Raw genomic sequence first — 13,577 nt, 5'->3', positions numbered from 1 at the left:
CATTAAATGAGGCACTAAAGTTAGAGCCGTGGCTTAGCGTTTGGTGTATAGCTGCAGCATGAGGACACGAGTTCCAATCCTTTCTTTTCCTCTCAATATTATTAGAAGTGCCAAATCTTAATGTCAAATTTGCTCTTAAAATGAACTAAAACAGTCTTGTCTGAATCTGTATTAGCTTAAAGTCTTGAATTTTGAAGGTTATACGACTTGTGTACTGTAGTTCGAGTACTTGAGCAGTTTGAAAAGAGATTCAAAGTTTGAAGGTTATTATGAGTCTTGTATAATGTAAAAACTTGGGAAGAGAGATTTTGAAGTGTGAAACGTTTGTAAGCCTTATGTAGTTTTGCTGTATGCTGGCTTTGTCAAGCCAACAAAGTAAGTGTAACAACAGTCTCTGTCGTAAGTAGTTGAAGTAAAAATGACAGATTTTCCCCTCTGACAGTTTTCCTCATTCATTCCTCCAGAAGACAACAAGTTCAGCGAGGCATCGGCAGTGCTGTTCACGTGGGTCGACAGAGGCGAGGTGAACCGACGCACAGCCAATCATTTCTACTCCATGATCCAGTCGGCGAACAGCCACGTGCGGCGCCTAATGAACGAGAAAGCTCAGCACGAGGAGGAGATGGAGCTGGCCAAAGAACACTTTAAGAATTCCCTGCTTGCCATCCTCACACAATGTAAGATACCTCCTGCCTTCACTGTTTTTATCCCAATTGGTTACTCTGAGATTTTTATCTAGTGTTGCCATGACAACGGCACATCCTTTGTACCGAGCAAGATGATGTAGCTGTCCTTAAGTGGGCTCAGTCTCAGATCTGATTGTTGGACGTTTCTCGCTCATATTGATATGACTGTACTGACAGTTTGAGTGTATTTGTATATGTCCAGAACAACAACATACACAATACTGTTCCTGACTTTAACAGGCAAGACACAGGCTCTGTTCCAAAACCTAGAGAGCTGCCTACATAGGCATCATAGGTGAGCTTCCTACACAGAGCCGTTCCAAAAGGTAGGCACCATAAAGCCACCACATGTATCCTTCACGGATAATAAAATCCCTTGATGCACTGCGACAAAATCCAGCTTAAATTGCATCACATTTACCGTTGCTCTGTAAAATTTGGGGGAAATAAAGTAAATTCAATAGTAATCTTCGCAATTGGGAGTAGTTCAAATTGGTCACACAAATTTGCCTGGTTGGCTGCTTGGTTTGAAAGTGACCTCTGTGTGAGCTGTGATTCATGCACCGCTACACTAATGACAATGGACCTTTTTTTGCCAGCGAAATTTCACAGAAGTGATCACACCTTGACAACGATTAGAAATGTAGATTATAAATAAACTTAGTTCATTCTATAATGAAATGTTGATTAAATTAATTATCATTAGTTCTGTCAAATAAAAAATTGTGTATTTGTGTTTGCCAGTCTACAGAGACCCTAAGGGGACATGTTGATGGAAAAATAATATGAGAATAGACATATAATTTTATTCTCTTGCAAAATATTTGCGTTATTGCATTCCCCTGAAAAACTTGGCATTCTCTCATGTTTTGTCGCAAAAGTTTTGCGTTCCTCCAAGAAACTATTCACTTGCAAAATATTTGCTGTCTCTTGCAAAAGTATTGCGTTCCCCCCAAAAAAGTTGTGTTCCCTCTCAAAATATTTGCATTCTCTTGCAAAAGTATTGTGTTTCCCCAATAAATGTGTTCGCTCTCAAAATATTTGAGTTCTCTTGCAAAAGTATTGCATTCCCCCTAGAAACTGTTTGCTCGCAAAACATTAGCGTTTTCTTGCAAAACATTTGCGTTTTCTTGCAAAAGTATTGCGTTCGCCCGAGAAACTTTGTTCTCTCTCAACACATTTGCGGTCTCTTGCAAAAGTATTGCATTCTCCCAAGGAACTTTGTGTTTGCTCGCAAAACATTTGCGTTTTCCTCCCACCTGCATATTGCTTCCATTAAAGTTTTGCAAGAAAACGAAAAGCATTAAAATGTGAAAAAAAGAAAGAAAATGAACCATAGTCATGTCCCTTTAGATGCTCTGTACCAATCAGCTGGTTATTAACACTGGACGCAACATTGAGTTGAGGGTTTTTGTAAATTACCCTGTTTATTACTTTGCTAAACACCAAATAAATAACAAGTACATTCACTATTGATCTGCCTAGATATTATTTTATAATTTTACCTGTATATTATGTTAAAGCTTCTGCTATGAAAACAATAGTCCAATGTACAAAAAAACCAAACTAGCAACAAGATGAACATGGCAACAATATTGCAATATTGTTATTGCTGAAGGTTATAAACAATATATTGCAGTATAACAATACTGAGGTCCTCTGAGGTCATTTCACTGCAGCAGATAACTAAGACGCAAGATGACGGTAGTTGCATTTGTATGAAACAAGAGAGTGAATCTGACATACGTGATGTGAGAGACATGCAGCGATTTTGGTCAGGCATTGCCATGGACAACTAGTAATATTAGGAAATATTTGACCGCTGAATCCAGCAATTGACCAGTCAGAATCTAATAATCTAGAATGCAGTGTAATAAGAGTTATTTTAATGTTTAAGTTAGCTTAGCAGAAGTCAAATCAATTATGTGTTAAATCTCCCAAGTGTATGAGGTTCGGATGCTCTTTAAGGCAGCAGCTTACAGAACTTATCCATAGAAAGCAAGGCAGCTCACTAGTCGTGGAACAGAGCCACAGTCTTTCCTTTACACAGTTCACAACCCTTCACTGCAGATATACAATATACAAATGTACACTAGGAGATATGATGTATGCTCAAACAGCATTGAGACCTAGCTGCCTATGTCAGTGTGATTGTAGCCAAAGCCCATAGAAGGGCCCTGGGTAAGTACAGTCTCAGTGGAAGCACTCTGACCATATAGCAGATGTGGAGATGTTCAACTTAACTTAAAGGTAGGCCAACATCAGATTCACTCATCTTTTTTTCGGCCTGGACAGGTGAGAAGACAATTTCCCAACTCAAGAAGTCAAGAAAAGTCATTTGCTTGAATGAATATGTGTGATGGAGATTTGCAATTGGCAACTTGACAGAATTTAGACATTTTCGACTCCATATATGTGCATGAAATACTAAGAGAAATGTATTTTAGAGTTATGCCAGTTAAAGGGAAGAAGATGATCGTATAATTGTTTACTTGGTCAAATTAATAAATAGCAGGCAACAGTTTACAAATGGTCCAAATCTCAATCCTACAATCAGAGGCGTCATGCACTTAGTATTTTTGAGGGGGCACCACTTAGCCTTGAGGGAGTGACAGGAGAATCAATGGTTCTGCACGAAATCACCTAGGCTGTGTGACATATTTTAGCTTCAAAACTAAGAAATTCACCAAAAGACAACAACTTTGGGGCACTATTGACTTCCATTGGCCGGGATATACCAAGCCAATGGTCCGCTGTCGGGCAATGTCGGGCCGTATTTTAGCATTGGTTGGCTTCGTTTTTTTGGTGTGTTTCGCACTGTTGGTTCTAGTCGGACGTCGTCTGGGTTTTTTGAGCCGATTTAGCCTGTTGAATCGGCGTCGGGCTGTCGGTAAGAGAGAGAGAACTGATTGGCTGTTCACCTTAACGAACGAATCAGTGCACAAGAAGTGAAAGTGATGAAAGCGAGACGGTACAGACAGAAGAATGTAATAATTATACGCCATCTTACCTGAGCATTCGAATGCACGAATATTTTCATAATAACATGAGCCGACTGGAATGAAGAAAGTAATCAACGTGATTCCGGGCTTAAGATTAGAGTAAACGCTTAAACGATAGTACTAAAGATTAGTTTTCTTCACAATATGTAGAATATCGGATATCAATAAAATACATCGTCAAATTATATTTAAAAGGATTATTGGCGCTTTCATAGACAGTATGTTCTACAAATTATCAATTATTTTTGCTAGTACTTATCTGTATTAAAATGTCAAAATAAACATCATATGGTTAAAAAGTCTGAACAGATGTGATATATGACGAGTGCTGAGCGTGTCCGTCTCTGGCTCAGTGCCAGCCAAAGCGCGAACGTAGATTTTAATTTAGGAGTTAATAACGTGATGCACTGATCGTTCTAATCACACTGGTGTGATCGTACGCTTCAAAGGGTTAATTGTCAAACGTTAAAATATTTTTTGTGTGTTTTGGAAGCTGCATTCAAATCCATTTGGCTCAAAAATATGAGGGGGGCATGACGCCTCTGCCTACAGTCGTAATGCAAATCCAACAAAGAAAATGCACACGTACACATTTTGAGCTAAATCCTCAATCAATGTTTGACATCAAACACTTTAATAATACTTCTCCAGCAAATCCATCATTGTAGACTGTTGCCTTCCTCAGTCCTAAGGAATTGAAACAGCAGCTAATGAGATGTAAGTACAACAGACACTATCAGGGGCCTCTCAGAGAAGTGTTGCGAGGGTCCTGATGCGTCTGACTCTAGCTGGCGCAGATGCTGAGCTCTACATAAATGGCTTGTCTTGTCTGACTTCCTTACCCACCAAAGTTGAGCAGATTACGGCTGTGTTCACCGCTGCCACCAGGCAAAAGGCATGGGACCATTTCTCAAAAGCGCAGCGCAAGAACATAGACATTTGGCGAAAGCAGTGCGAGGTTGGTATTTTTCCTCCCCTTTTGTTATGCTCACTCTACATCAGGGGTCTCAAACTCTGGGCCAAGATTTCTCATTACAATAAAACATTTCTTTTGGCTGTAATATATTTGAACGCCAAAGTATTGCGCTTATATTTAATACAATTATTGTGAATGTTCAACTTCCCCCGAAGGAGAACACCACCTGGCTAGTAGTAGTTTGAGACCCCTGCTCTACATGGTACACTGACACGGCAGCTGTTTATATGGCAGTGTATCTTGTGGCTTTTCATTGTACAGACTTGTGGGCCCTCACACAGCAAACATCCCAGTTTTCTAGCCTCTGCTCTTTCGTGCAGCAGAGCTCTCCTTGAAATCGCCACCTAGAAAGAACCTCCATTGCTGCCATGGCAACAGATACTGGCAGGATTATAATGATGCTCATCAGTGATTAGCCTGAATTAATCGTTAATAACTCATCCAATTTGAATTATGTCTTTATGAGGAAGGAAAAGGGAGGTGCATGTTAACCTACATTGTGCCATTATGAATCTATCCTTTTAAACCCTTGAATTCTCTGGAATGCACAATATGGAATTTCCATATTCATAATATGGAACATCACCAGTATGCAAAATTCATGTTAGTGCAAACAGAATACTCAATGAACCTTGAAACATACAAATCCCTCACTGGTGATAGACTCCAGCTGCAGTCTTTCCTCCAGCCATCTGACTTTTTCCGTGACTGTATATCATGAGCAGTGATGTGAGGACCAAAAGCTAATCCTAGAAATACACTGACTGTATTGATTAATTGCTTTGAGTCAAGTCTATGAAAGGATTCCATTTCAGTTCACAGTCGCCAAGAGGTAAGACATCAGTGACGCGGCAGAGTCTTTGGTGCTGTGAGAGGTGAAAGCCCGTTGATATGCCACCCCTGTGAAGAGATCTGTTGTTGTTTTTTTATAAAAAATAATGTATCACTGTTTGTAGAGTTAAGGCCCGTTAACTCCAAGGAAGCGATAACGATAAAGATGGTTCTAAAAATCGCTCTAAATGTACATTAGGGTTCACACCACAACCATAATGATAACAATATTGTTGGAATCACTTTCAGAATAATTTTTTTCCTGCTGATGAATGACAAAAACATTGACAGCCAATCAGAATCCATCCTGCTTTATAGAGCTCAAGCATTTAAAGTGGCAGACGGCAAAACTGCAGCACATGCTTATAATAAACAGAATGATATCGTGCAATGATGTGGATGCTAAAGTAGTTATCGTTATAGTTTTTCTTATAGTAATCGCTCTTGGTTGTGAATGAGACTTTAGACAATGTTTAAACATTGCAAAAAAGTCTTAAAAAATCATAGAAATTAATAAGTAATGGGAAAATGCCAAATATTTAAATAGTTTTAAAGGGTTTATGAACTGAGAATTCAAATTTTCCTTGGTCTTTTGACAGTTAAGAGGTCGTTATGCTTTAAAAATATCCTGTAAGTTTCAAAACTCAAAACTTCCTTGTTATTCCAAAAACTGCTTTTATTGAAACCAAGGCCAGAAAACGTCAGGATCTAAAAAGTGGGGACGTCACAGGGCAGCGAAAGACCGCCTTTACAGAAGAATATCAAAGCCTACATCTACATCACTGTCTTTGGCGCCGCCCACTGGCGCGTTAGTGAATAGTGACATGAGAATGAGAAAAGATCGATACAGGATCAATACCATTACCTGCCAAAGGATCCTAATGCTAGGAAAGTGTTTTTTTTGTGTTTTTTTTACAGTGTGAATGTCTCAGCGGTGCATTGTTTGTATCCCGTGCATTTCACTGTGGATTATTTGGTAAATCAGTCGCAATTTCGACGCAGGCTTTGCAAACAGACACAAACATGTAAGTAACCATGTTTATTCTAATGCCTGATCTGTGATCAGTGATTTCTGATGTGTAATTATTCAAGTTCAGACAGATTATCTTTCTCTCAAAATCATTCAATACTGGTTATGCATCAGTAAAACAAGCCAGTGACTAAACGATCAACTTCACATCGTTTCTCTTTGTAGGATGAAAATAATCTTATTTAAACTAATTAAATGATATACAGAAAGCGATCAAAGAACGCTCCCTTTCCAATCGCCCAAGCTGTCAATCACACAGCGCTAGTTTATCTAGACACTTGCCAAAACTCCTGTTATGTAATCAATGACGCAGTTACACTGCACAACGAAGCTCTACTGTATTTACATCGTGTTTGCAATGTTATTTGGTGAAAGCATTCGTGAGAGTGCAGAAATTGTGTCGCAATGATGAGATCACTTCATTCACGCGATCAACAGACTATCTGTACAGATCCGGCTCACATCTGGGCCGTGTGGAATTCACATGTACCAAATGTGGGCCGAATCTGGGCGTTGTTGTCTGTTGTTGTCTGGGCGATCTCAGACATGTTGAGCTCAATGTGATCTCATCATTGCAACTCGATTTCTGCACACTAACGGATGCTTTAATCATAACTAACACTGCAAACCATGGTGCAAACACAATGTAAATAAGAGATTCGTTGATTACGAAGATTTTGCCGCAAGTCCAGAACTTGCGCTGTTTGATTGACAGCTCCATCGATTGCAAAGGGAGCTTTCTTTGATCACTTTCTATACATAATTTAATCTCAGTATAAATAACAGATTATTTTCATCCTACTAAGAGAAACAATGTGAAGTTAACCATTTAGTCACTGGTTTGATTTACTAACACACAGACAAAGAATATTTGACTGTACATGAATCATTACATATCAGAAATCACTGGTCACAGATCAGGCATTATAAGGAATACAGTTACTTCCATGTTGTCGCATTACTGTCGAGTCCATGCCGTAAAAGTCTGTTTGCAAAGTCTGCGCCGAAATCGTGACTTATTTACTATCGCGAAATGTACCGAATACAAATAAATAATGCTCAACTGAGACATTCACATTGTTGAAAATAAATAAAATAACCACATTCCTAGCATTATAATCATTTGGAAGGTAATGTTGTTTTTAGTCGAATGATCCTGCTCTTCTCTCCTCGTCATCTCACTAACACACCAGTGGGCGGGGCCAACATTGCGATGATTTCTTCTGCAGAGGATCTGATCTATTACATCATAAATAGGCACATTCCAGGACGACTTTCGCTGGGCTTGGTAACAATAAAAGCTGTTTTTGGACTAAGAAGGAAGTTTTCAGTTCTGAAACTTACAGGATATTCTTATAGTATGATGACCTCTTATTTGTTAAAAGCTCAAGGAAAATTTTATTTCTAAGTTCATGACCCCTTTAAAGTGTATTCCGCTGTTATTGCCCATGACAAAAGATACCATTCATTAAATTAAGTGTGAATTTACCATAAAATAGCATATCTTTCAGCTAAATTTAAACAGAAACACAATTATGAAACACATGAAATATGTGACATGAAAAACATACATAAAGTTACATACAAAAAAGTACTAAGCATATGCTTACACACCAAAAAATAAACCATTGTTTTGGCTAACAGAAATGTTAATTTATAAAAAATCTAATTTTGATGTGTAATTCGTAAAAATAAAGTTTATATTTGGTTTTATTGTGTTTACTCAACAGCTTTTATAAAATAGATGATATTTGGAATCAAAACCTTATTGTTACTGAGATATAGGCCTTGTGACAGTGTCCCAGTCTGACAACCAGTCTCAGTCTCGCCTATTTTGTTGGCTAGAAGTTGCTTTTTGTGAATGCAGTCTTTATAAAAAAGGAGTGTTTTCCCGAATGACTATAACATGCTATTGGAAAAGTCTTGGAAATTCATTGGTCAAAAGCTGTGGGAACCCTGTAAAATAATATTGTGAGAAATATGATATCAGAAACAATCCAGAACTCCCACTTCTATTCCTCTGATACTACTGCTTTCAAGAAACAGATAAAAGTTCAAGCGACACAGTGCTAGAATAAAATGTATTCAATCACAGATAAAGTAAAGCTCAAACGCACTACCTTTTATAGAGCAGATCTGCAAGATTTCACAGTGGTGGCATTAAACGTCCTTTGTGCTGATCCCTATAATGGCTATCAGAGGATCAGTGGGCTTGGAAGTTTGTGTAATGTGATTTTTACGCTCCATTTTCAGACCTAGACAAATGAACTTTCACTATTGCACGGCACTGAGACGGCAGAGCCTCGGTTTTTCCTCTGGGTTGTATTTTATGGTTAAGGAATCAATCACCAGAGCCTGTGGTTGCCAAATCATTGCCTGGTTTTTCATCCGATCAAAATTTTCCAGGTTAAATCAGAGTAGAATTGCAGAAAAAACATTTCATTGGTATGTGTGATTTTCATACGTTACTGCCACATTTATACAGCAAATGAAGCTATAAAGTGTGTCCTTGTAGAATTACTTCAGAGGAAATGTTAATGTGTGCAAAATGTAATCTTTAATCATTCAAGGTCTCAGACAGAAGCCAGTAATGGGATGTGTGTGTGTGTGTGTGTGTGTGTGTGTGTGTGTGCGCGTGTGTGTGTGCGCGCGCGTGTGTGTGTGTGTGTGTGTGTGTGTGTGTGTGTGTGTGTGTGTGTGTGTGTGTGTGTGTGTGTGTGTGTGTGTGTGTGTGTTCGCTTGATTTCTGTATTGTGCTCCATTAGGAGCTGAGAAATGCTCACAGTGAAGAGATCATGGGAATACGAAGAGAAGAGGAAATGGAAATGTCAGATGAAGACTTGGAGGAAAACCCCTGCAAAAAGATCAGAATGGAGGACACTGGTAGGCCTGTGATCAGCCACTGATTTTCATAATCATGATTCATTATAGGATGCTGGGGACTGACTGTGCCTAAAAAAACCCTAGACCTAATGGTAATGGCCTAACATCTAGAGCTTTGTTTTACAAAGCAAATGCAGTGCAATTAAACCGATCAATAAATCGATAGTAAAGGTAACTGGTGAATAAGAACAATGTGTAATGCAGTGCCATAGAGAGCTTTGTTCAGCGCCCATATAATTACATTTCATTTTAGGGCTCAACAATATGGATTTTTTCTGCTTGGCCAATAGTTTAGATTTTTACTTGCTTTTCACTTGCCGACAAAAAATAAATACACACATAATGTTCAAAAGTTTAGGATCGGTAAGATTTTTTAAATGTTTAGAAGGTCTTTTATGCTCATCAAGGCTGCATTTATATACCGAAACAGTATAATGTTATGCAATAAAAATATTTTTTTATTAATGATTTTAAAATGTAATGTATTCCTGTGATGACAAAGCTGAGTTTTCAGCATTATTACTCCAGTCTTCAGTGTCACATGAACCTTTATTCTAATTCAATTCTGATTTCCTGCTCAAGAAATTATTACTATTATTGTTAGTCTAAAATTGTTGTGCTGCTTAATGAAGTGTGGAAGTGGGTTTTTTTTAGGATGATGAATACAAAGTAAAAAAAAAAAACAGCATTTATTTTAAATAGAAATCTCACATTATAACATCATAAGTGCTTTTATTGTTATTTTTGAAAAATTGTATGCATCCTTGCTGAATAGAATTATCATATCTTTCACTCACACACACACACACACACACACACACACACACACACACACACACACACACACACACACACACACACACACACATTTTTAACTGGTAAATTACATTCATAATTAAATAATAGTTTGTGAAAAATACAAACAAAAATGTATTATTATTATTATTTATAAACATTGTCTTTTTCCCACCACCTATCAATGATGGAAAAAGATGGAATATGGTGCAAAACGTATTTGTTTATACATTTTCTAACTCTATTTGTAACTGATGCTTTCAAGGCTGTCACAAATCACTCAGTTTCACACAATTCCATCAATACCTCATCAATGTCTGCCGAACTAAACTTCATTACCGAACTTTTCCATTAAATCAAGGAATTATTATTAGCCTGCTACATTACAGTCACAGTCCTGGTGAAGCAGTCGACTAGAGTAAATATACAAAATGAAAAAAAATTACAATACACTTTATATAGTGATAAAATGGCCTAATAGCACCAGTCTTGCTCTCTCACTACATCTGATCATGTACATGTGTTTTAATGCTTTGAAAATGAAAACATGGTTTGCTGTAATAATTCCTTGATTCAATGAAAAAAATAAACACAATCACCCTTGTTAGTCTCTAATCAAATCAGCTCTGCTGTGACCACTTGTATATTTAATAGGTTTATTCAAACGGAGCGATCACATCCTTTAGATAACCTTGAGTACAACAGCATTTGTGCCGAGATATCAACTTGAGTGATTACACTCTCCTCCCTGCGTGTATCCCACACCAAATCTGATTATGAATGATATTGCTTCAGCAGAGAACGGCGGCAGAAAGTGTCAGGGGATTCTGAGCTCAGCGATATTTCATGACCTGTCACAGCACACTAGCTCTGGCTCAATAAAAGAAGTATTTTCGGTGGCAGGAAGGAATATCTAATAGTTGAGATTCTCTGTTGACACAGCAGAGACTCAGCACAGTGACCAAGTTGTTATGCAAACTTCACCATCAATTTCAGCTATGAATCATAACACTTCCTTTAAATCCTGCCACGTATATATGCTGATTCAACCAGACGGATTGATGTTAAAACTTGTCTTGTATGCTCCATGTTAGATTAAGTAAGAGATCATATGTTGCCACATGCTAGAAGAGAAAGGTAGAATCATTTTTTTTTTTCATGCATATATATATATATAAATATATATTATACATGCATATATATATTCTGAAGGTTTTTACTGAAGTGTTTGTTCATATGTCATTTGCCAGATTTGTTCCTAAAAACATGGTGATAATTTTTTTTCTGGGTGTGGACAGTTTTTTCTTATTTATGGAGTAATAAAGAAATATCAAAAATCCCTCTGTAAAAAAAGAATACGTCAACAAAATGATTAAGAATGTTCTGGAAATATATATGTAAAGTAGTGCATATTTAATTACATAATTAATTACATTTGCATACTTTTCATAAAACGTGTAATACAAAAAAAAAAAAAAAAATTCAAATTCCTTCAGCTTTGGAAGTATAATAATATCTAGTTAGTTTAGTTTTACCCATTTCACCGGAAGTGTCTTGCCTTAAAGTCACCATGAAATCAAAATCGACAATTCTTGTTGCAGTATTTGTTATAAATCATTAATCCGTGCACATAATTTTTTTATAATTTTTTTATTAATGTATCCTTGTAATCAAAATAACATCCCCTCCCTTCTTTTCTATGATGGTGTATTTACTGGCGTGAGGGCGGGGCAACCTGTCACTCACATGAGATCGACCAATTGCAAACCACAATAATCTTAACAATCCAATCAACTGCTCACTGACAAAATCAAGTCCCGTTCTGCATTTTTTCCTGTTCGAGAAGCCGTTTCATTTGGATATACGTCACAATATAGTGAGAATATTCTAGAGAAGAAAAGACTATCGCAACATCCATTTCATGCTGTCTTTAAGGTGGTGAAGATGGTCGACTAGTTTGAGCTAGGTTAAGGAACACAGTTAATCAGCTCAATCAGGTCAAAGGGATCTACTAGGTCTACCAGGCACAAAAGTGTGAATTCTCCCCATCTGTAAATTGAAAGCTGTAACTTGAAAACCTTTTTCTAAGCTCACTTCCGGTCTCTCTTCCTTCCTGTCCGAGAGCAGTGCTGTCTGCGCAGTCGTGCGCTCTGCGAGAGGAGAACGACAGTCTGCGCTGGCAGCTGGACGCCTACAGGAACGAGGTAGAGCTGCTGAAGAAGGAGCAGGGCAAGGCGTACCGTACCGAGGAGGACCACACGCAAGAACAGCAGCTGCACTTCCTACAACACACCATGCAGAACATGCAGCAGGTAATACACACATCAGCTGCACTTTTAGGGTTCAGTGTCAGGCCCGTGTCCCGCGTATATTCAAAAGCTTTGGGGTCGAAAATATTTTTTTAGTTTTTCAAAAAATCCCCTTATGTTCACCAAGGCTGTATTTATTTTATCAAAAACATTAAATAACAGTAATATTGTGAATTACTATTACAATTTTAAATAAATATTCTAAATTTGAATATACAGTATTTGAAGTGGATCAAAAAAGTTAATCAAAGTTGCCCTAAGACAAGAACAGGTATTGTTCAAAATTCATGTATAGCTTTGATCGAAGGTTTTGATCCACTTCAGATGTTGACTACTGCATTTTAAAAGACTGAATTTGCAGCAGCCATTACTCCAGTTTCAAGACACATTTCTTATTATTATCAATGTTGAAAATAGTTGTGTTGCTCAACTTTTTTGTGCCAACCATGATAGATTTTTGACATCTTTGATAGAAAATTCAAAAGAACAGTATTTATTCGAAATAGAAATCTTCTGTAACATTATAAATGTCTTGCTGATGCCTGTCTCAGCGGGTGTGTGTTAACAGCTTCAGCGACTCATCTTCCTGCTGACACTGTTAATAGCATGTTTGATATTATTGTTATTGTCCAGTCATTAAGCTCATGAATCATGGAGTGACCAATTAGATCACACTAAAGAACGGGCCAGCCATTATCCTGCTCTGAACCTTTTCTTTATGACGTTACTTAACCCTGTAAAGCCTGACGTGAAATAATAGTCAGAATATATAAGTGTGTGTGTGTGTGTGTGTGTGTGTGTGTGTGTGTGTGTGTGTGTGTGTGTGTGTGGAACAGCAGTTTATTCAACCTCTAGGTAAAATATATATATATATATTTATGAAGAGTTCAGTTGCAAAAGCCTCTAAGTGCCTTAATAAGTTCAATAATTTCACTTAAATGGCAATGCAAATGACCTATTAATTGTCATTTAAGTGAAATTACTTAACTTAAATATACGAGCTTGATAAAAATTATCATTCTAGAAGAAAATTTCAGATAGTACTTAGAGGCTTTTGCATCTGAA

At 37.5% G+C, this 13,577-nt stretch overlaps 1 protein-coding gene across 3 annotated transcripts in view; it reads left to right on the top strand.

The window, feature by feature from the left end:
- enox1 (ecto-NOX disulfide-thiol exchanger 1) overlaps positions 1–13,577 on the top strand; it is a 109,901-nt gene that overhangs the window by 82,195 nt on the left and 14,129 nt on the right. For all 3 annotated transcript variants that reach the window (XM_082175049.1, XM_082175047.1, XM_082175048.1), the window contains 4 exons: positions 465–677; positions 4,540–4,646; positions 9,291–9,408; positions 12,331–12,515. In XM_082175049.1, the coding sequence (XP_082031175.1) occupies positions 465–677; positions 4,540–4,646; positions 9,291–9,408; positions 12,331–12,515 (623 nt within the window). The remainder of the gene's footprint in view (positions 1–464; positions 678–4,539; positions 4,647–9,290; positions 9,409–12,330; positions 12,516–13,577) is intronic.

Source organism: Leuciscus leuciscus (genome assembly GCF_965113295.1).
Source record: "Leuciscus leuciscus genome assembly, chromosome: 7".
Taxonomy (NCBI): domain Eukaryota; kingdom Metazoa; phylum Chordata; class Actinopteri; order Cypriniformes; family Leuciscidae; genus Leuciscus; species Leuciscus leuciscus.
The sequence above is the reverse complement of the archived record's forward strand: the minus strand, read 5'-3'. Positions and strand labels throughout refer to the sequence as shown.